The sequence below is a fragment of the Amphiura filiformis genome, chromosome 8, assembly GCF_039555335.1.
Source record: "Amphiura filiformis chromosome 8, Afil_fr2py, whole genome shotgun sequence".
Classification (NCBI taxonomy): domain Eukaryota; kingdom Metazoa; phylum Echinodermata; class Ophiuroidea; order Amphilepidida; family Amphiuridae; genus Amphiura; species Amphiura filiformis.
In genome coordinates, this window is record NC_092635.1 from 39,500,517 (window position 1) to 39,524,800 (window position 24,284).

General features: G+C 35.9%; 1 protein-coding gene across 1 annotated transcript; it reads left to right on the forward strand.

Annotated features, from left to right (window-relative positions):
* Positions 1-4,154: 4,154 nt before the first annotated feature.
* LOC140159011 (uncharacterized) lies at positions 4,155-24,284 on the forward strand. Its single transcript, XM_072182323.1, has 8 exons — positions 4,155-4,714; positions 6,151-6,582; positions 18,584-18,726; positions 21,106-21,334; positions 21,728-21,790; positions 21,958-22,085; positions 23,046-23,110; positions 23,466-24,284. Exons 1-8 carry the CDS (start codon positions 4,651-4,653, stop codon positions 23,608-23,610), a joined length of 1,269 nt encoding a protein of 422 aa, XP_072038424.1. The 5' UTR covers positions 4,155-4,650; the 3' UTR covers positions 23,611-24,284.

Genomic DNA, 24,284 nt, shown 5'->3' on the forward strand with positions numbered 1-24,284 from the left:
TTGCATTTCAGAGGTTGTTGGATGTGGGTGAGCAGCACTTTTGTGTTAGAGTGACCTCCCATGTCAAGTTGAAAGAGAAAAGGAATGTGAGCCAAGTTAATTGAAAACAATTACAGTAATTTGAATTAGTTTGAGATTTTGTGAAAGTTTGAAACTCACATATGATAATTTAAAGTATCAGAAACACTTTGTGTATTTGCTACAGAATAGTGTAATGGTTGAAATATAATCTTAGGGGAAAGATGAATTATTTCATTTCATGAGTCGGCTCCAATGGAACAAAAGTTAAAACCAGATTACAAATGGGGAGGGGGATTTTACCCACCATGTAAGTTTTGAACTTTTTTCTAACATGAACTTAATCCATGTTTGGAGCAGTTTTAGAATAATGTCCATACCCCTGCTCCAATCTTTACTTTGATATCTGTTAAGGGGGTACTACACCCCTGCCCAATTTTGTGCCTATTTTTGCATTTTTCTCAAAAATTATAGCGCATTGGTGACAAGTAAGGTATGTATGTTATAGGGGCAAGGACTACAACTACTGCACTGGAAATTTTATTTCAACACAGACAGCAGTTGTGGAGTTACAGTCAAAAATGAGGGAAAACCAATATTTGATCAATAAATCAATAACTACTTGCCTTGAGTTGCTGAATTATCAGTGCAGTAGTTGTAGTAATTGCCCCCTATAATATACATATCTTTACTTGTCACCAATGCGCTATAATTTTTGAGAAAAATGCAAAAATAGGCACAAAATTGACCAGGGGTGTAGTACCCCCTTAACCCTAATCTTAACCTCTAACCTGCATCCTAACTACAACCCTAATCTTTTGGGGAGATGGGCATTTTTGAAGAGGACCCATATAATGCTATTCCAGTAATGTCACTGTTACAAAGTGACCAAAATATTGTTTTGTCCACATGTGACATGAGAGTATATTTTAAAAGCTCAGAACAGATTCAAAGTGGTCAGAGCATGGTAACAAGTAAGGGAATCCAGTATATCAAGGGTTGAGAACCCGAAAGTCTTAACTTGCAATGGTTTTCATTGTTACCGGGTTCTGGTTCTCAACCCTCGATACGTAACTTCTTTGTCTATGAGTATGAGTGACATGATCAGATAATGATATACTCTCTGTCATAACTTATATCTGATTTACAGAAAATAATTAAAAGTTCTTCAGAGAGCTCACTTAATTGGATGATTAATTGGTTGATTTTATTTGGATAACATCGAAAATCACAATATTGTACATAATTTTATACTTGAAAAAAAGAGTAGAAAATGGCCAAGAGGTAGCTTTCAAGCAGACTCAAGTGAATTTTTACATAAAATTATTGATCGCAAAAATCACATAATTATTGTTTAAACCATGATTTGTCATGAAAGTCATGAATATAAAATAATGGGGTCCATTCAAATGCCGACATTGAAATTGGCAGGGAAGAATTGAGTGATGTTAAATTTGCATCCGAGTTAATAAAAAATGCTGATGAATATTTCAAAGACAATGTTTTGTTTGAAAGATGGTTATTAATTGCACACTTGAAATAGTTGAAATTCTAATTTCATCTTGAAGAGTATTTCATTTTTGAGTGCTAGGGGCCTACTTGTAGGATTTCAAATACTGCACTGGACACACTTCATAAGTAATTATGTGATATAATCTGGCTCAATCAGGCCAAAGTCAGCAATAATGAAATTTAGATTAAGGCAAATGTAAGGACAAAAACCAATAAAAACTCAAGAAAATGGATCATAGTTCATAACTTTTCAACCAAGCGTGCCAGGGACTTAGGAATATCAGCTTCAGTAAGTTTAAGGTGGTATTACACCCCTTGATAAATTTGTGACTATTTTTGCATTTTTCTCTAAAAATGGTAACACACTGGTAACAAAAGTTATGTATATTATAGGGGCAAGGCATCCAGTTACTACACTGGAATTTCAGTGACACAAGACAAGCGGTATGTTATTTATGATAAGAAAAGAGGTACCGCTAGAATGAACCTCATTTGTTAACATATATAATGAACCACTTGTCTTGGATCACTGAAATTTCAGTGAAGTAATTGGATTCCTTACCCCTATAATATACATAACTTTTTGTACCAGTGTGTAGTTATTTTTTGAGAAAAATGCAAAATTATTCACAATATTTATCAGGGGGTGTAGTGCCACCTTAAAGTACAAAACAACTTTCAAAATAACCTACTTTGGCCTGAGTGGTTGTAGGGCGTGTCACAATGTGGTTCAAAATAGAACAAAAATTTCATGTTGCTCATCTTGGTATTATTAGAACATAGGGAGTACTCAGTTTTCTTTTTTTAATTTTTGGAAAATAGTCCAATTTTGCCTCACTGGCCAAAATTGTTGAAATTTCCCCAAATTTGGGGGAAATTTAAAAAAAGACAAAATGTGTTAAATTTGGCCAAACATTTGACTTTTAGTATATCAATGGGTCCAATTTTCTTGAAAAATTGGTATATTGATGGGTCCACTTTTAAATTCTCAGTGGCATACCCCTATCCAAACCAAACGTGAGTACCCCCTGGATATTAGAAGAACCTTAAGGTGGAATGCAGGATCACTCAAAATGGAAAATTTTCTTCATTTTGAAAATATCCAAAATTTTGGTCAAAATTGAGAAAAAGGTCAAATTTTTGACCCATGTTTTTAAAATGAATGAAAAAATTCAAAAATTTAAAAAAATTCTTTCTAGATTTGTGTCTTTAGAACATAAATATGCAATTTTCATCAATTTTGATATTTAGGGTATGTTGTTATGGCGGACCAAAAAAAAATTGGCATGGAAAACCAATTTTGGCACTTTTCTCAAAAACTGCTCAGTTTTGCAGAAATCTGCTGTGTTAGTTGGATTCCTTGTATCATTTCCTTTCTGAAAATTTGCTTTGAGGCATTTCATATGTCGCTTAACGGTCCAGTGATCAAAGCTTTGGAAGAAACAAAACCTTTTGTGACAAATTGGGAGTTTTACGCACTATTTTGACATTTTTACCTTTAAAATTCTTTCTGTGGCAAGTGTTTTTTTATTAACTTGACAAGTATTGGTTAAGTAATGAATGGACGTGTGCCAACGCACAATATAATACAAAAATTCAACATTCGGCTGTTTTCTCTTGTTTATATCTATTCATTTAATATAATGTGTTTGTATTAACAGGGCAGGGATGTGACGAAGAATGTTACTTATTTATGTTTTGTTCTTTCTTTTTTTGGTTTATTTATTTATTTATTTATTTATTTATTTATTTATTTATTTATTTATTTATTTATTTATTTATTTATTTATTTATTTATTTATTTATTTATTTATTTATTTATTTGTTTATTTATTTATTTATTTATTTATTTACTTATTTATATTGTTTTATTACTTATTGCTTATTACTCATCAGTTATGACCTCCTTCACTTGTGTACTTGCGTAACCTCGACTGCTTACATTAGACCCAGTTTTAACCACCGTTTATCAGTGGGAGCTGGTAGCCTAATGGATAAGGCGTCCGTCTAGATCGGAAGGTCGTGGGTTCGATTCCCATGCCGGCACATTCCCTTGCTTTTTTTTTCAAGTTAGGTTGTGTGCTGGTCGGGATTTGTGTTTATTTGTTGTCATGTTTAATTGAAACACTTTGAGTTGGTAAACTGTTCATTCTTTCTTGGCCTGTTAATATAGGTTCATCTATTTTATTTATTGCTTTATTCATTATATTTTTTCGTAATCTTCATTTCATTTACCATACTAGACCATTTGACGCAATAAGGCTATATTTTTCCTGATCGCATTGGGTTACGGTTGGGCAAGATTATCTGACATTCTTTGACATTCTTTCACAAAAAATGGCACAACTTCCGGGCACCCGCTCACGGCTCTGTTCATGGGGAAACGGAGGTTCCAACTTGCGCTCCCGATGAAACTGGAAAATATAGTATTTTCCAGAAAAAGTCCTTTGCGTGGTTTGTCCCCGGGGTTTGTCAGCCGTTCTCACTTCCTATCTTACGATTGGTCAAATCGATGAATACATGATATCGTCAAGGACCTCCTTGATTTCATTTAATAATATTACCACAAGCCATTGACTACTAAAGGATGACGCACTTAACTTAGTCTTCTTAATAAGGGGACTTAAATGAACGATTAAAAGGGCAACACAAACAGTGGTATTATAAAGCAATTGGCTGACATCACTTAGTGGCCAGTGCGTTTTATGAGTTGAGTTTGGGGTCTAGACTTTTTGTCTGCCAACTATGTAACATGGTGAAAGGCCTGCAATTATGACTAGGCAAAGGGAATAAGTTAGAACAACGAAGGGTCCATGCGTTTGTCACATCAATAATCTGCTGATCAAATTTTTTGATGCGTGTCTAACTAATAATACATACACTGCGCCACGCGCCGTTGGTAGGGCCTATCAGAAATCGACTTGCCCATCACACTGAAACGACGTTTTCATTTATACCTCTTCACAAAGTTCATCCCGGGGATTCATGATACTATGACGGATTTTTCATCATTCAGAATGATACTTTGTCGGATTTTTCATCATTCCACCATTCATACACCTGTTGGATTATAAAGAAATAACTGGAATAATTCGTTGGAATATATAATTTGGAATAAAAATGTGGATTTACGCGTGGTATAACATCGTGGGGACATTGGTGGTTCTTTGGATTCAAATATGCGGTAAGAAATTCTCATTTTATGATTATCCTGTATTAAATTGTTATAATTGTCGTATTTTTCTTGTTAATATTTATTAACACATCGTAAATGCCTAACCATGTGACACAAAATTATAGTATACTGAACCATAAACCATGGTTCTGACACCTACTAAATAGGCGCAACTCTAAAACTGATAATAGATAGAAGTCGTATGACAAAATTGTCTTCAACAATTATATGCTTTTATCTGTTGACGAAAAATTATGTTATTTAATCGGAAAGGGCAGTTTTGCATGAAATTCAGTCACAGAATACCAAAAATGATCCACACTGAGATGACACAATCAAAGACTGCTGCAATAATGCCAAAACCGAGATAAAAAATACTAAAATACCTTTAAGATATTACTGATATTACTAAATGTTCCATCAATTATAGGAAACCTAACTCTGCAAGTCCAATGTATCAGTAAAGATCAAAGAAATTGCACTAAGAGTATAATTATATAAAGTACACGAAATCATGAAATGCCACTAATTTATTTGAATCCAACATGTTCTGAACATCCCGTCATTTGCATTTCAAGTATATCAGTTTTAAAATTACATTTTATTTACAGATATGACCGTACTCGCGCAGGTGACAAACAAAATTGCGAAATAGCATTTGGCACATATATGATTAGTCAATGAAACCTGACTAATTACAATTATGCAACAGCCATGATCGAATTGGGATTGTCAAATACATTTCAGCTTATATGGATAAAAATATAGGAAAAATTTGTTTGCGCGCCCGGAAAGTAGTAGCATGAAGATGTCACCCAAAACCTTTGGCAATTAAATATCTATGCACTCAAGCATTGGTTTCAGAGGCGTCAGTTGGTGTTAGTATGCACAGGCGTTGTTATTTTCTAATTTCCGCTTTTGTTACTGTCTTTTCAATGTGCTTATTCTGCTTAGATATGTTGACGCCAAGTAACATGTAGTTTGGACAGTCGGTATTGACAACAAATTTAGAAAAAATACTACAACGAAACTAAACTCTTTAATAGTCCCGAACGGTGTTAGTATTTAATGTTGTCTTTTTCTAAGTGTCATCGGGATCGCGTCAACTCCTAAACCTCAACCTCCATGTAGATTCAAATGTAAAATACATATATTTGAATCCGCGTTTGTAAGCATATGCACCATTCTCAATGAAGAATCCACTCAAGTTGAATATTTTGAACGGCTCTTTTCATAGCCACCATATTTTCCATAGGAAAGGAGCACCTACTAAAAGTTTTGTCGAAAGTTTTGTGCTGAAGAAGTCGGAACTAATTCTAACGAAAGCTTCACAGTTTAACACATACTTGCCGGCGAACACGTTGAAACCATCACCTTACAAGTCAGAGTCAGTTGTACCACATTTCCATAACTATTATTTAAGTATTTCTTTTCCTTTTGTACAGGATCTGTTAAGGACGATAAAATAAGGAATATACCGAGAATAACACAACACAGTGACTATAAAAGAGGAAAACCTAATACAGAAAATGTTGAATTATTAAACAGAAGGTCGGTTGACGATAGAGACTTCGATATTGCAAATAGAGAACACATTTTGAAGTCACATGCCAATGGGGATGATCATAGGCAAGTAAGACAAACTTTCCCAGCTGCTGCTGCCGGGAATTACCCGTCGTTACCAGAAGAATTAACCCGACAGAAAAAAACAAACTCTGGAAATGCATTACATAGATTGTTCTCGGATAAAATAAGTACAGGAGGAAATAGTGGCGGAGGAGGGAGATCAGGTTTCAAATCGAAAAATACTGAGGAGCAAAGACAACGGGAAGAATCTTGCTGCATCAGGAGGCCGCATGTCATTAGGGTCGGTTATGGTAAGCTTCTGTTAAATGTTTGTCTCTTTGATGATTAAGTTTAAGTTCTGCATAATTTCTATATTTGAAACAAAAACTGAGATATAGCCTATACAGTAACTTTCTCTAACCACATATTTTTTTCTCTAATGTAACTTGGTAGTAATGGCGCTTACAATCGCGCTATTTTCAAAACCACACTGATTAGTCGTGCAACCTTTTATTTCTCCAGAAAATTGAAAAACAAAATGCAATCTTTTGTGCATTTCAGGCTTAAGGTGGTACTACACCCCTTGATAAATTTGTGACTATTTTTGCATTTTTCTCGCAAAATAATAACACACTGGTAACAAAAGTTATGTATATTATAGGGGCAAGGAATTCAGTTACTACACTAGAATTTCAGTGACTCAAGACCAGCGGTACGTTATTTATGATAAGAAAAGAGGTACCGCTAGAATGTACCTCATTTCTTAACATATATATATATACATAACTTTTGTTACCAGTGTGTTATTATTTTTTGAGAACTAAAAATGCAAAAAATAGTCACAAATATATCAAGAGATGTAGTACCACCTTAAATACATGTATTTATAATCAAGGTCAGTTGGCAAACGAAGTTCTTTCCCAGATCATCTTAACATATTTGAATCGGAATTAAAATACAAGTGTAATGTAATCCCCAATTAAGTATGTATTATATATCTAACTATCCTGAGAACAAACTAGTTGAATGGGTCCTTACCAATTATTGTGGTCATTAGGGTTGAAAGAAGGTAATACTTACTTTTTCATTTGTTGGGGTGACTTTGTTCACTGACAATAGAAAATCGACATTTAAGAGTAAATAATTTAGATATTTGTATTCAATCTCTAGTGTCGATCAAGCATTAAGTATATAAGTTATTTTAACTTCCTGCAGCCTATTCTGAATCTGCTCAATAGTGCACATTGATTACATTTGTTATATTTTACTAAGCAAAGAAACATATTTTTAATACTTAAAATCTACAAAGCAGAATCGTTACTCGCGCCAAAAGTAAATCGAACGAACATTATTGCTTTTATATTTGCCTCACACCTCTACTATATGATCTATGAATACCGTATGTATTTCTTCAATAACATGGTTGTACAGTAGAACCAAAATACGAAAACATGAGTTGGACCACCATGACCACAGCCATTTTCATCGTAAACATGAAGGTACAAATGGATTCAAAGTTTGAACTTTTGATTCAAAGTTTTTAAAGTTTAAATCAACTTAAACTTAAACTTATAAGCTGTTTAATTACTTTGTTTAAACTGTTTTAAACTAGTTCTGAACTGTCAGAATAATCGGGTTGTTCAGTTTACTTGTTAAACAACCACTGAACTTTACGGTTAGCAACAATTTTAAACTGTTGCGATTTGGTAGTTCACAGCATCATGCGAATGGTAGTGAGCTTTGGCAAAAATTACATTGATCATTTCATAGCTAATCCTCAGAAAGATACTTTGACGAAGGGAAAGTTACCACAAACTTCAATAAGTGTTAGTGAATATCACTTAAAGGAGGATTTCGTGATCCTAGCATCCTCTTTTTATGACATTTTTCAGTAGATATCCACGAAAAATGCTTATTCCCAAAATTTCAGTTGATTCTGATTTTACGTTTGCGAGTTATGCATGATTATGTGTATTTCACTTCTCCATTGGCCACTGTTGTAATTTCGTTCTGGTATACCAGAACGAAATTCAAATATGACGATATTTTTGCTAAACGAATTAATCAAGAAATATTTGGTACTGCAGATATCACACCACCAAATAAATCCCCATAGAGATATGTACTAAATTCGCCTCAAGAAAACGTCATTTTTTCTTCGCAAGAGCGACTCAGTTCTTAGCGACAGCTATGATGGTTGAAATTAGCACTAGCCTGATCCCTCTGACTGGATTAAAATATAGGTTGACCGTCATTATTTTTTACGACTGGCCCTCGAAGTCTATGATGTCCGGGAATTACCTAACTTACCCCCAAAATCATGCCAGTGTTTCTGTACAGAAACGACCGCTTTAAATCATTAAAAAATACTCGATCTCTCCCATCTGTGGTACACTTGCGGAATTTGATATTACTAATCATGACCAATCCAAATTTAGCCAAAGTTATGCAAATTTCTGCTCATTTTAATGCTTACTTTAGGCTATGCATGGCTTTTTCTGAGAAATGCATGGCTTTTTCTGAGAAATGCATTCAGGGCGCACGACCGTATAATACTATTTTGGTGGTGTGAAATCATAAACATTATGTAGCCAGAGGTTTCCAGTGGTATAAAAATCAACTTTTTTTGAGAAAAGTGGGGGGATGAGGCTGTGGATCACCAAATGCCCTTAAGTTGAATAAGTTACCAAAACTTGGTAGAAGTATGTGTGTTTTGCCACTTTACATCTTTTGGTCTTTTGTCTTTGAAATTCTATCTCTCATATAAGCCTGGTAAGTTGTATACGCAATTTTTTAGAAGCACCTTTAGGGCTCTGGTATATGATCATTTGGACAGTGTTTTTTGTGGGACATGAGAGCACATCAGACATATCGAATTGCATTCTGAATACGAAGAGTGTCCTTCTGATATCAAATAATTTCGATTTTTTGAAATTCGCGAATACAAATTTTATGACAATTTATAAAAAATTTGATATTTATTAAATTTTTGATATGTAGCAGTCCAACCTCGAAGTAAACTTTACAAATCTAATGTTATGTACTTATCATGCTTAAGATGTATATGTAGCTGGGATGAAAAGCCGACGATCAATTTAAAATTTTGACCTCTCATATTGAAGACGGGATTGAAGATATATTTTCCCCAAAAAAGACCCTACATACACTTTAGTTTAAGTACATATAATTTTCCATAAAATGTGTATTATATCGTGAATTTCAAAAATTCAAAATTAGTTGATATCAGAAGGACGTTCTTCGTATTCAGAATGCAATTCGATATGTCTGATGTGATTTCGTGTCCCACAAAAAATACTGCCCAAACCCTCATACCAGAGCCCTTAATTTCGATTGCTTCCATTATTGGCAACTAAAATAACGCCCTTATGGGTGGTAAAAGTAAATGTTTTAGTTTCTGCATACACGACCAATTATTGAGTTCCTCGACACGTAAAATCTTCTCTAAACGATTTATCTATAATTGATTTGAAAACTAAACATTGTTCCAACCTCCCTTTTAGTTAAACAAATAATATTTAATAAACCCTCTCAGGAAGTCTGCATTCGATTCAATTTATTGGAATAAAGTCGAATCTGTATCGAATTTATGTCATTTTGGTAGGTGGGGGTATTTAACAGAATGTGTGGCCCAAGTCTTCAAAATATCTTGCTGCTGTGGGTGAGTCCTTTAACAAGAGTAGCATTTACTCGGGGAAGCCTTAGCAGTTGAGGTCATTGGTACCAATCTTCACAGATGTATAGTGGACATGGCACTGCATAATTGCGTTATTTTACCTATTCGTGCTAATGGGTATTGCGCTTGATAATTTTACCCCCACTCCGTTACAGTATAAACCTAGTTGATCGGACACTTTAAGACTAATTCGAAAAGAAAAAATATGTTTATTTCCCGGGCTTATTTCAGAGGTGTTCGGTATTTATGAAAGAAAAGTTGGCAACCAATATACTGATCATAAATTCGAGTATTTTTGTTTGCTACGCTAAAAAAGAGCCCTATAAATATAGAATCACTACATAACATGAACCATACATGTCAATTTAAACATACTCCAAATCAACTCAAAACGTATCAAATTATTTATCCGATCAAATTAAAATGTGTATGTTATATACCCCGGGCATGTTGTAAAGGGTTCAAGAAGTAAAGTAATTGCAAAACTGAGGCAAAATGTTAAGAGATTCATGCAGGCAAAGAATAGTTTGCACTATCTGCAATGTGAAGATCAGAAGACAGGCGATAAATTATGTCAATTTTAGTCCTATTGGCCATATTTGTTTAAAAAAATCCTGTTGACATTTAAAAACATCTATCGGAAAATATCTATTGACTTTTATTAAACTATCAGTTGCTGTGTAACATAGCAGGTAGTGCAAACTATTCTTTTCTGAAACAATCAATTTGAATTTGTAACGAAAATGTGAGCAACTTTGACTTTTGACCTCTGTAAAACAACCACATCAACGTAGACCTAGCTTTTGTGGCATATTATAACTTCTTTATAGTCTTCTTATACTATTCAGGCTTATCAAATTTTCAGGCTTATGGTATATCTGCCTTATGATATAGCAGATGTATCATACGCTACATAAGCGGTGCTCATCAATTTCTGACTTCGACTTAATATTATGATCGTTATATACTGTAAAACCTCGTCTACAAGCATATAGAGTGTTTTTGATGAAACCTAGATTAATATGAAACAGTCGTGAATATGCCAATACAATAGATTGGTTTTACAATAGTACTTGTTTGCATATGCTTGTATCGGTAATTTATTTGCTCAAACTCCATAATGTTATAATGCTGTCGATGGATGGCGCCTGGATTAATTTAGCTTTCATCAAAAATACTCTATATGCTTGTAGATGAGGTTTTACGGTACATCATTAGGTATCTCACTTAATATTTCAAACATAATTCTTTATATATATTTAGGAAACATTCTTACCGTTATATACTTATATTGGGTCGATGATAACACCACCAAAATACTGGGTCACTTTCAAACTGAACATCATTGGCTTAGATTGATGTCATGTCTCACTAACCGTATACTTAGTGTCAGATATCAGAAGAATTCCATGACACTGTCGTATTAACATTGTCTGTTTCATAATACTTCTTCATAAGAAATCAGTCTTATTTAAAACGAGTGAAATGTGTTCTCTTGTTTAAGGTAACGCTATAGGTATTAGTCAATCTTGGAGTGTCATTTTGAAAAATGAATCTTATTTTTAATTGTAGATATTCTATTATCATACCCTGAGACGAAAATACAGATCATACCATCATATAGGTCTTGCACACAATTCATAACTAAGGTTATAGCACTATAAAATAGGTAAAATTTGCTGCACTTTTATTAATTCCAGGAGACTGACAAAGTTAGCAGAGCTGAATTAAATTTCGTCGAATGTTCTCGACTAAAGGCGAACTTCCTTAACGGTTTTGATCAACTCTTCAGTTTTGTCAAAATATTGCCCATATTGCCCTTAGCGCCACCTTAATTTAAGAGTCCAGTGTGTCATCTCTCAGTTGTGCTGTTATTAGTTGCGACAATTTAAATCCAAGACGCCGTTATTTCATTGATTCAGGAAATCCCTTTAATAAGTAGCCCGCCTCTATATTACACCAAAGGCTTGAGATACAGGCACCCTAGTCCCTATGGAGTCGCGTATGTATGATGATGCGAAAATTGACTCAAATGAAAATTGCATGCGCGGATTACATGGCGGGAATAATTGTCTTGTCATCAAGTTAATTACGTGGAATATGACTTCGAAAGTTTTTTCTTCTTCGAGAAGAAGAATCTAGACTGCACTAGACCGATGTTCTTCACCGTCACTTATCGGGAAGGACACTATATAATCCCCCCCTCCCCCTAAATTACCCCGGATATGTTTGAAACTAATAAACTGAAATTTAACGAAATGTGTAGAGCGAATGTTTCGGCTTTCATTTTTTCACATATATTTAGTGCGGTTGTAATGTCAACGGGTATCTTGGCGATTTTCGAATAAACGTACTCAAGTTACCGTAAAAACTCGATAGTTAGCATATGTGCTTACTATCGAGCTCTTTTGAAAACATGAAATTGTACCAAAGTCCAGCGTTTTACCAACTGAGCTAATGGGGTTTAGACACACGTTTGCAGGTTTACTAGTTCATATCGATGACTTGCTCAAAACCCCTTACACTTTTGTGGATGGGGCTCTTCATGTTTGCATGTTTTAAAAGCGCTCGATATATAGTATGGGCACAGAATGCTAACTATCGAGTTTTTACGGTGAGAATTCCTGAAGTTCACGAATTTTCTCATAAATTGACTCTACTCAATCATGCGCATCCACGCAAAAAGAATCTTAATTCTTTTCTTTCTTTTTTATGAGTAATTGCCGATGTAATTAAGGATACCGATGTCCTTGAACTTGGAAATCACTTTACAAAATGTTACGCGCGAGTGACCTTAAACTTTTTGGATAAATAGAAGTGGGGATAGTCACATTAAGGAATAAATTAATGCAGGTCTTCCCTGAATCATTTGCACTATGGCCCAATCGTGTTCAAATATTACTACGTCAGTTTTAGGACATTGGAATAATCTGGTATACCGGGCTGGTATACCCTGTGCACATGGTGTATAACCCTAACCCCTTATAACCCTAACTCTAACCCCAACCCTAAAACACGGGGTGCGCAGGGAAACCAGAATACTTAGGCATTTATTTAAACTAATAACAATTCTAAATCTAAGTCATAATGCACATTTTATCCCCATCGTTCGGTAATGCAGTATAGCCTACATTTATACACGGTCAGTTTTAAACCTTTCGGCATTTTTTTTTATGAAACACGCTATAATCTTGCAGGTTTCGTACCATGCTTGCGGAAAAGGTAACTGTACTTTTTAGTATATCCGCATAGTTCAATAATTGCTTATATTATCATTATCATAATCAAAGTGATTTGATCTTGACCTTGGCATTTACGTAGACACCGTGGTCATTAATCGTCCAAGTAAAACGAATTTAACTAATTATGCTTGCTTGCAAACAAAAACCCCGTATTTAATATGTTTGCTTGCAAAAAAATGCTTTACACAAATACTATACTAAAAATACACAAATGCAATCCAATTGAATCTATTATTTTTTAATAAATATGAATTCTTGTTAAAATTTTATGTATGCCTACACTCTTAAAATCAAATGAAATAAGATTTTAATTAGTTCTTGTCAAATTCAAGCAGAAATTCAAATTTGGCCCGGTCGGAATTGACAGATTTTTTTTATTGTAGGCCCACTACGCTTTGAAAGAAGGAAGATAAGGTAAATTATCAGAAATTAGAAAGTGATAACAATTTGAACATGTTTCTTTCTTGTTTGACTGAAACTTGTACAGAGCTAGTGATGAAATTCCTCATGTAGCCTAAGTCAGCTTTTATTGAGTCAATTTTTGCATCATGATATAGGCCTACATACGCGATTCCATTCGCTACTTGCACGAGTTCCGCCATTATGCACTATGTGCGGGAGAGCCTCGAACTGGCAGCATACATGAATGGGAATTGAACTAGTCATAACGTTCTGTGTAAGGTTACATAATTCTTCCTTTCATGTATGCTGCCAGTTCGAGGCTCTCCCGCACATAGTGCATAATGGCGGAACCGTGCAAGTAGCGAATAGGGACTAGGATGCCAGCATCTCGAGCCTTTGGTGTAATATAAAGGCGGGCTACTTATTAAATGGATTGCCGTTCGTCATAATAATGTAGCCAGATTTCTTATACCTAATTATACTTAGACATGTGCAAAATATCACCAAGGCGTTCAAGCCAAGATTATAATAATTCGTTTTAAAGTCGGAGAAAAATTATAATCGTAGCGGACTGTCAGCGAGCTTCGTCAGCTCGTAGGCCTATATGTAGAATAGCGCCATCAAAAGATCAAGTTTTCTTGGATAAAGGCTGTGGATTTCAATTTGAGGGCATCCTAGCATTCTTGGTCGGTCGCTCTCACTCTCTCGCGGGACTCCTACTGTACTGTCGCATGTCGGACCATCTCGATTTGGATTTGATGCTATTAATTTGGTGGAGTTTAATACTTACACATAAACTTATGTATTTATTTATTGAAATAAATGAACAATTAATCTGAATCTCAGTAAATCTGTCGTAATCCTGATATAATTATTTCGGCCGAGTTTTTCAGAGATGTGCCGGCATTTCGGCATTTGCCAAAACGAATAGTAAAAGCATGGAAATTTTTAAAATGCCGTCGTTTCTGGATTGTGACATTAATATTTGACGTGCTTATAGTGTACACCGGGTCGCAACTATTCAATCATGGTTACACATAGGCCTATTTAATATCCGTGGAAAGTAGGCCTATGTTTGTTTATAACTCTTCGAACTAAAGGAACCGTAAACTTATCAAAATGGGTTCAGGTCGAAATGTTGGCACCGTCAATTTTACCGCAACACTGCCATCTATTCGGTAGATATAAATAGCCGTCCTTTCCCGCGCGCATATCCTCAAACCTCGCCTTATCCTATCCGAGGTGAGCCTGAGAGTTCATGCATTTGTATCTTTAAAGAGTCCGATCTGAATTCGTCTGTGTCCGAAGGGACTATAGTACAAGTCTGAGTCCAACAAAACGAAGACCTGTCCGCTTCGCTGATGGCTTTAGTCATATATAGTGCAACAAGCAGTCCAGATGAGCGTAGTAAGTGCCTTGGGGGCCCATGGATAAGGAGCAGTGCGGGTCCCTTTAACATCTGCTTTATCAGCCATACTGCAGTTACTGTCCGTTTTCCTATACACAATACACAGTGCTCTTACCATTGACGCGTAACCTCTACAAATAGCGTATGTTAGAAGTATGGGTAATTGCCTAGTTAACGTCGCTGTGTGAAAAATAACCGGCCAATATTAAAAGCACTCTTCTAAAATTCTAGAAAATATAGTTTTGTAACATGTCCTAAATTTTTAGCTAATTTAGATGTTTGGAAATATTCGTACTTTGGTGTTTTAGTGTATGTTATAGGTAATAGTACATTGCCTAGTTAACGTCGCTGTGTGAAAAATAACCGGCCAAAAGTACTCTTCTAAAATTCTAGAAAATATAGTTTTGTAACATGTCCTAAATTTTTTAGATGTTTGGAAATATTCGTACTTTGGTGTTTTAGGAAGGATATGTAAACGACAGATAACACCAAAAATATGAAGAAATTATTTCCAAACCGTGTTAAGTCTGCAAACCACCATGCTTCTCATTTTCAAGAACGCTGGTTAACAATAAGCAGAGAATTGTCTCATTTCGTAAACAAAAGCCCGCACAGAATTGTTCTCTAGCGTTCGCTTTATAATCGTTCACCCAACTGAAACTATAATACCATCTCATTGCTCCATTGTACATGTAAAGCAGTAACATATGCTGTGTGTATTTAACCAGAGAAGATATGATTTACTCAGTTGAGCTGTTTTCAATGAGTGTTATCTTGGTTTAATAGCCTTTAAAGGGGTTTAAGTCCTGCAAAGGTCGTGGTGAATTCTACTGTAGACATGACTGCATCATGCCCTATCCCTAACTCACTTCATTTACGCTATATTGCTCGAGGCCCTTGAACCCTCGGGGCCCATGGACCCTCGGGCCTCCCTGTCCACTCGCTTGCTACGCCCCTGGACAGAGCATGTGTTCGTAAAAAATATGGGGTCTTTGCCGGTGACAGCGACGCTGAAAGAGGGGGGGTCTTAACAACCCTACATACGCTTCACCTCCAGTTGGGAGTGCTCCCCCGGGGGTGCCCACGGCCCATAGTCTATAATCAGCTCTAGTATTATGTGCTATTTTATATAATCACAGTCTGTCAAATACGGCAACTTTAAATGATCTGTAGGCCTATATAGTGCGTGTGAAATGAAATTTATCTTAAAGTATCGTAATTGAACCCCGGGATTGAACCAAAGGCGAAACGCTGGCACCCTACACATGTAGTCCCTATGGATGCGAAAATTGACTCAATGAAAACTATATTACCATGCCACCTTGAAAAGAGCTTTTTTAGATGTGCCAAAATATTATATCTCCTACTCTCATATCCCAATAACTTTCCTTTCTCCTCTCCCTCCCAGATAGTCCTCCATTTTTACCTCTTTTCTGGTTTTCTTTCTGCGAGATTAACACGCATCAGGGACTGTTTTAAAGGAGCTGTGAAAAGAATAAGGTTCGCCTTCGGTTAACTCTACTGTCAGCAAATTTAGTTGATTTTTTTGTTGTAAAAATATCACATTTTCATTGACAGCTGAAAACTAAAGAGATTGACATGATGCCCGATTTATGTTTTTTATGTCTAGTCGCATTTGATCATGTTCATTCAATGTACTTTCACACGAACGAGAACATTTTCACCGTCCGTCCGTCGGTCCAGATCCGTCAAAGGTAGTTATGTATTGTAGTCAGGTGTAGACTGTAGTTTTGTCCCTCGACGAGAATTGCTTATTTCTTAAACATGTAGACCACACCTGAGTTTGCACGCGATTAGAAGGGCGTAATGATTTGCGCGGGTTGTAAATGGTAAATTGCGCGGAATTGTGGGAAAATAGTATAGGATATTTCGATTACTTGCCTCAGAAGTTTTGGCCGTATTGAAAAATACGAATTCGTTGAAAGCGGTGAAAGTACGCAGAAAAAATAGTAAAATTTACTAATGTCGGTGCATTTGGTAGTTAATTGCACGGGCGGGGAAATCAAAATGCTACCGATAGTGCAAATTTCGCGATACCTTGATGGAATTCCGTGCCGTGAAATCCATTGGACCCGTTTTGTCGCGTTGAAAAAAATGTCATACTTTAGTGAGAACATGTTTACTTGTCCCAAATGAGCAAATCAGGAAATCAACAACTTTGTTTCCGGTTGTTGAAACACTTTCGCTCTAAATGTCTTGTTTATATGAAACATTTTTAACACAGTCTAGTATTTTATGATATTGACATACTTTTATGCATGTGGTGAGCTGTAAGTTTAGGTCTATTTTGTTTGTCAATCAATCCAGCATTTCACAAAAAGCAATTTAGGTGACCAGTTAAATTCTTTCTCAGTTTAAACAATTTTGGATGCTCATTTTTAAAGTGTTATAATATTAATATAAAGTATCACGACGCTCATAATAACATATCATCAAATTTCTTATACCGTTGTTTGTATATTAATTACAAGAAAATGTATATAGGTCAGATACATGCGAAATGTATGATTAGCTTGAAAACTGCATTACTATGATAAACAAGATAAATGCAAATAGGAAATTTGCAAAAACATACTATAATTTTCATTTTACTTTGAGGCACACGGGCCTCTTAGGATAAAATCAAAACTTGACCGCCGGTTGAACCGCGTTCTATTGTTAAGAACAACAGAATCCGGCTCCAACCGGACGGAACCGCCCGCAACCAGCGGTCGACCGCCGGTCGAGTTTTGATTTCATCCCTTAGCATCTGACGTATATTACCATGGATTGAGGTAGTATTTACCTCCATGTGTTTTTTTTAAAAGTTGGAATAAAGGACTCATAAAATGTGATATAATTTGATTATTTTTTTCTTTTTTGTGCACATAACTATTATATTATTTACTTCAGCCACTGTTTCAGCCATTAATTGGGACCACATTTGAATGTCCGATGTTTCAACTTTTCCATGTAAACTATCATGACATGGTCATGGCCCTATAACAAACCGTATTGCGAAAACAGAACCACAATGGGGTTTTCATGTCCCAAGGTACGGTAAATTAATGTGAGCGTAAAATGTAAAAAATTTTTTTGATATAGGCCAATATACCTTTTGAAGTAAATAAATTTAGCTGTTTAGGAAGGCAAAACCTATACCAAAATAAACACATTCATGCTCCAAAATGAAATAAGTTTAATTTGTTTATTTTCGTTGGGTTAATATTTAAAAAAAAGTTTCGTTAATCATATTGTTTTTTAGCTTTCAAGAGATTTGCGATTCACTTTCGTAAAGATAGTGACAAGTTTATATAAAAAATGATAATATTGTCCTTGATTTAAAAAAAATCAAAAACTCTTCTCAAACGTTCTAAACTCTTCTCAACTTCGGAAAATAAAATTCTGGTTCTTGGATCTTGGATCTTGCTAAAGACTAAAGGGACTAAAATTGGTAGCCAACTGGTCCCAAAGTCAAATCATATCATTGTCAAGGATGGGAGGGCCATCAGATAATAAAACCCATTTTCTCATAATATTCTTATTTCAATTTTGTCAATTTTCAGATGCATTTGGCAAGGAATTCTTACTGGACGTGGGCAAGTGTAGACGAGTGGCCAAGTCCATTGTAGCACATCTTTCTCTTCTTGGTTCGGATCCTGCAAGCAGACCTGAGCTACTGGACCTTATTGCAAGCTCCCAAACACAGGTTAGTGAGTTCATCCAGTTTGCTGCTGATGCATATGATCGATGAGGAAGTACCCATTACCATGGTTACAAATGATACACTCTTAGAAAAGAAAGTTCCAAAAGGAACCCTTTTTGTGCTCTCAGGAGAACCCTCCTTTTTGAACCTGAAAGGTTCTTTAATTTTGGAGAACCCTAAAAGCTTGTCTAAAGAACCGAAAATGGTTCTGTATCACATTTGGGGCCATTTTTGATGGTTTTGGAACCATTTTTGGTTCTTTAGAGAACCTCTGAGTGTTCTCCTGAGAGAACAATTTTAGAACCTTTTAAGGACCTTTATTTCTTAGGCCGTGTAAAATTAATATTTTGGTTCTCGTCCCCTCCCTCCTCAATTTCTGGGATTTGTCAGATTTTTTTTGATTTTTTTAGATTTTTCAATTTTTTAGACTTTGGAATGATTTATGAAATCTTCATACATATAAATAAGTTTATTAGAGAACAAGCATCACTTCCAAGTCTTTTTGTGGTACTCTAGGGGTTTATCCTCAGAATCTCACATTTGAAAAAAAAAAGGGCCTCATCGTTTCCTCGAGCACTGTTGGAGAAGACCGAAAACTACTGACAATGCTAATTTTACATTGGAAAAAAAAAAACAAAAAAAAAAACACCTCCCTCCCTCATCAATTCATGAAAATCCTCTGGACGAGAACCAAAACATTAATTTTATACGGCCTTAGAGTGCAGTGAGCTTTACGAGACTGTGAAACATATAGTTCACAGTCGAGTCATGTTAAGAGAATAAGTAATAATAGTTAGAAATATTTTCAGATAAAATGGTTTCGTTTAAGCAGATAAGATGAGAAGAAAGCTTGTAAACAATATTATTTGATCTCTCTTCCACATAATATCTGTCATCTTTCTGCGAAAACTACACCCAGCATGTTGTTCATTTTGTTGTATCGCAAATTGGCGCGCATCATTTTTCGTCAAAACGTCGATAAAGTCCTTTCACGTCCCTATTCTGATAATCTCAAGGATCGTTGAGTTAGCCGTGACGCCTCAACTGTTACGCTATTTAACTCCTACCACTTACCAGCATTTTGTTGATTCTCAGCACAGCCAAATTATCACGATTACGAGATTATATTTGAGGTTGGATTTTTTGAAAGAACAAAATCTATGAATTTTGCATAATTCAAAAACCTATTGGCAATTAGCTGAAGAGGACTATACCACTGTAAATAGATCTTTTATGTCGGCTCTTGAATTCCTAAACAACTTTTTTTCACGGGTTCTTAATTTTTGATTGACGGTGCACCTGGACAGACATTTTCCCTTTAAACCCTGGATTTTATTTTAACCCTTTAATAACCAGGGTTCATTGCCCTGTTACTGCTGTTATATAATTTCATATCAGTCAAGAGCATTGCACATTAAAATCAACTGGTCTGAGCTTTCAAGTATTTTTGTCGCGCCTATAGATTTTGCTTTAGAAAGCGGACAATTTGTCCGCAAACTGCCCAAACCGGGCGTCTAAAATAGTTTTCATGTTGACATTTTTTTGGCTTGCATGCGTTAACATTTTTTTAAATATTAATATTTTGTTAATTATCAATTTGAACCACTTAAAATGCAACACATAATATTTGTGAGTGATTAATGAATTCGTGTTTTGTTATGTGTATATCATGCGTTGTCGGAGGGGAGTGGTGTTTGCACTCAAATATTAAGACAACGAAAGCTGACACACAAGAGGTTTCTCGAAAGGAGATCTTAAGGATATACGAGGTATTGTTGGTCGAAGCAGCCAAAAATTTCATTATGTAAATCAATATATTATTGAAAAATAACACTTTGGTGTTTTGTAAAAGTTCATTCTACAAATCATATACTTTAAAAACTTGCTTAATTTATTGTTGTTAATGAGTTATACATGTACGTTTTACAAAAGTGTTGTTGTTTCAGCCCTCTTTACAACATAACTCAAGAACAGAGACTCAAGAACCACAGGACCTACAAAAGTATATCTGTGATATTTGAATTCTTCTACACGCTCGCTATGAATTGAGCAATGCAATTTTTGCTAAAGCTCACTACCATTCGCAAGATGCTGTGAACTACATTTTTTTGTTGCTGCTTCGACCAACAATAAATATGGCTGTGGCCCTTGCCATCCCACTTGCAAAAGGTGCAGTGCGTTCATTGAAAAAATAAATACAAGAAGTGTCATTAAAAGGGAACTCTGGGACCAGTTGGCTACCATGGCGATGGCTGATCCGTGTTTGTGTGTTTGTTGGAGTGTGTGCTTGTTTATTTGTTTGTTTTGATTTCTACCTTTCTGTTTAATCAATCGATGCTTAATTTTTGAAGTAATAATATAATATATATTTTCTTTTTTCAGTGCGGGACCTGCAGCGGTTCTGCTAATTCCTGTGTACCGTCTCAGTCCCGGATAGAACGCTTGCACCTCCACGGTGGTTTAGAGGAAGTAGCTGTGATAGAGGATTGCATGTGTGTACCTAAACCAGCACAATGTGAGCGAACATCACAGCATCAGATCTTCTTCCCAGATTCCCCATATGAAACTGTAGTAGATGTTGGCATGTGTTCTGGGCACTGCAAGTCACGAGGTAGGTCAAGTTGACGAAAAAGATTTGAATTTGAATTAACATAATTGCGTGTGACAAAAGTTATATTTTTGCCAATTTATGTAACGCATGAGAAGGAAAAACTTCCTTTAAAAAGGAACGTTCCCTAGTTGTAAACGTCACCCAATATCTTTTATCTTTCATGAATGATGGTGATGATGATGAAGATGATGATGATGATGATGATGATGATGATGATGATGATGATGATGATGATGATGATGATGATGATGATGATGATGATGATGATGATGATGATGATGATGATGATGATGATGATGATGATGATGATGATGATGATGATGATGATGATGACGATGACGATGATGATGATGATGATAGTAATAATGAGGGTGTTGACTGTTTTTTTTCCAGATGATTCTCAGTCATACTGCAGACCAACAAGGAATAGAACAGTGACGGTCGAAGGACCGATGGGTATGTAGCTTATATATTTTGTTGTATCATGTTTGCAACATGCCGCGCCGATTAAATGATCAAATAGAATCGTGTAATCAGGTTTAGACTTGGATTCAAAGGGTGAAATTTTTCATGTTATTCCCAATTTCTTTCTTAACATTCGATTGAATTTCGTTTGTTTTTAGGTCACCATTGCGTCGAAGTAATTGAGTCGTGTGAATGTACTGGTGAATGTTATAGGGCCTCCTATGTGGAATCATACTATGCTATTGAATGGAACGCAACACTCAACGGAACGCAACAAGTTGTCAAGGTATGTGATTGATTAATTGATTATTAACCGATTGCTTGATTGATTACTGCTTTGCCTGCTTGATTGATCGATTGATTGATTGATCGCTCGATCGATTCATATCAGTCGATTATCATTTGATTGCTTGTTTGATTGATAACTTGATTGATTGATTCACTGATTGCTACTGATTACCTACTCCCCACTCCATTCACCTGTTCACCCACCCCACAGCCACACCCCACTCCACCTCACCCCATCCGCCGTACACATAATGCGTATAAACAGTTTTATCAATTTGTGGGGTAGGATTTCAAGACGGGAGTTCATAATAATTAGTATAAAGGTTTTAGCGAGTTCAAGTTTCGTCCGGAGTAGCGCTGACTTCTTCAGGACAAAGTAGGCCTACCTAGGAATGAGACAGACATGTAGGCCGTTCCTTGCCTACTGGTGGCTTTGAAAAGAGCGGTTCACTGAAGACTCCCTTGTCAACAAATACCAAACAGATCTCCCCTATCTGCTAATGTGAAAGGTTTGGTGACTCTGAAAAGAGCTGTTCACTGAAGACTGCCCCTTGTCAACAGAGAACAAGCAGACCTCACCTATCTGCTAAAAGGTTTGGTGGCTCTGAAAAGAGTCGTTCACTGAAGACTGCCCCTTGTCAACAGAGAACAAGCCGCAGACCTCGCCTATCTGCTAAATTTAAAGGTTCAGTGGTGATGGGTTCTGAAAAGAGCCCTTCACTGAAGACTGCCCCTTGTCAACAGAAAACAAACAGACCTCGCCTATCTGCTAAATTTAAAGATTTGGTGGCTCTGAAAAGAGCCGTTCACTGAGGACTGCCCAGGCATATGAAATCTCTTATTATGAATGTATTGGCCTACACACATGTCACATACATGCCCACCCAACCCCATATACACCCATACGCAATAGCTCTAGTTAAATAATTATTTGTTATCCTCTTTTCTACCCTCTCAGGATATTGATGTTGGCAGGTGTGCTGGTGGATGTGATTCTAATCGGTCACTGAAATGTCTTATGGGGTAGGTATAAGATGAATGCATGCAACTATTACCAAAAGAAAGAAAAGCGAGGGCAAAGAAGCAAAAAAGAGGGGAGGGGAGAGGAGAGGAAGGGATGGGAGGAGGGGAGAGGAGAGGAGAGGAGAGGAGAGGAGGGAAGCGTGAAGAGTAGACAAAACAAAAAAAAAGACGAGAGAAAGTCTAAGAGTAAGATGTTAGATGTGTGGACAACAAATCTGATATAGGGCAGATGGGGGGGGGGGGCAGATAGGCCTATTCTGAAAAAGCGACAATTGGAAGATAGTTGATGCATTGTATTGTGTACTAATTGTATTTTATAATTAAATGCTTGTAATTCTTTCTTTTTTACCACCAGATCTGGTCAATCGCCAAATACGTGTCTCATGGGTTTATATGGCCAAACATCATGCAGTCCTCGATCATACACAAATAACGCATTTACCCTGCCAAACGGGAAGCGAACCTCGGTCCTGTCTATAGATACGTGTCAATGTCAATAATTCGAATTGAACACTATGAACTAATCTGAATCTGATTTTATATATGGACCGATTACAAAAATATCTCTTGCGTATCACAAAGTCTCCTATGGATCCCTGAATGTATGGTTATCCAGGTGGGTCGTCTAGAAGTGGATACACCTTGTGGACGTGTAAATAAGCATATTGACTTTCTACCGAATTATTATTATAGATTTTATTTTTGAAATCGCCAGGAATGAAAAAAAATATTAACAGGATGTTTGACTTGAGTGACGAAAATGATGAAGTCATGCAAAATAAGTATTATATGATATGATAAATGTAAATACTGAAATGGAATTATATGTTGATGTTTAATTGATGTACATTGTGTTTAAAATGTAATTTCCTAAACACTGCCATTTTATATGACCTCATATACATGAGGTCCAAGTTGGTTTGAATAATATATGAAATTTTCTCAAAAGTTGTTTGTAATTACCATTGACGAATTATACATATCCCATCGTAATTGATGATCCTAACTATATTTCAGTATACCGAAGTTTACGATTAATACTATATTTCTTTCATAAATTCTTACAAAGAATATTTAATCAATTAAGGGGTGGGGTATGAACGTTTGGACAGTATTTATTGTGGGACATTAGAGCACATCAGACATGTCGAATTGCATTCTGAATACGAAGAAT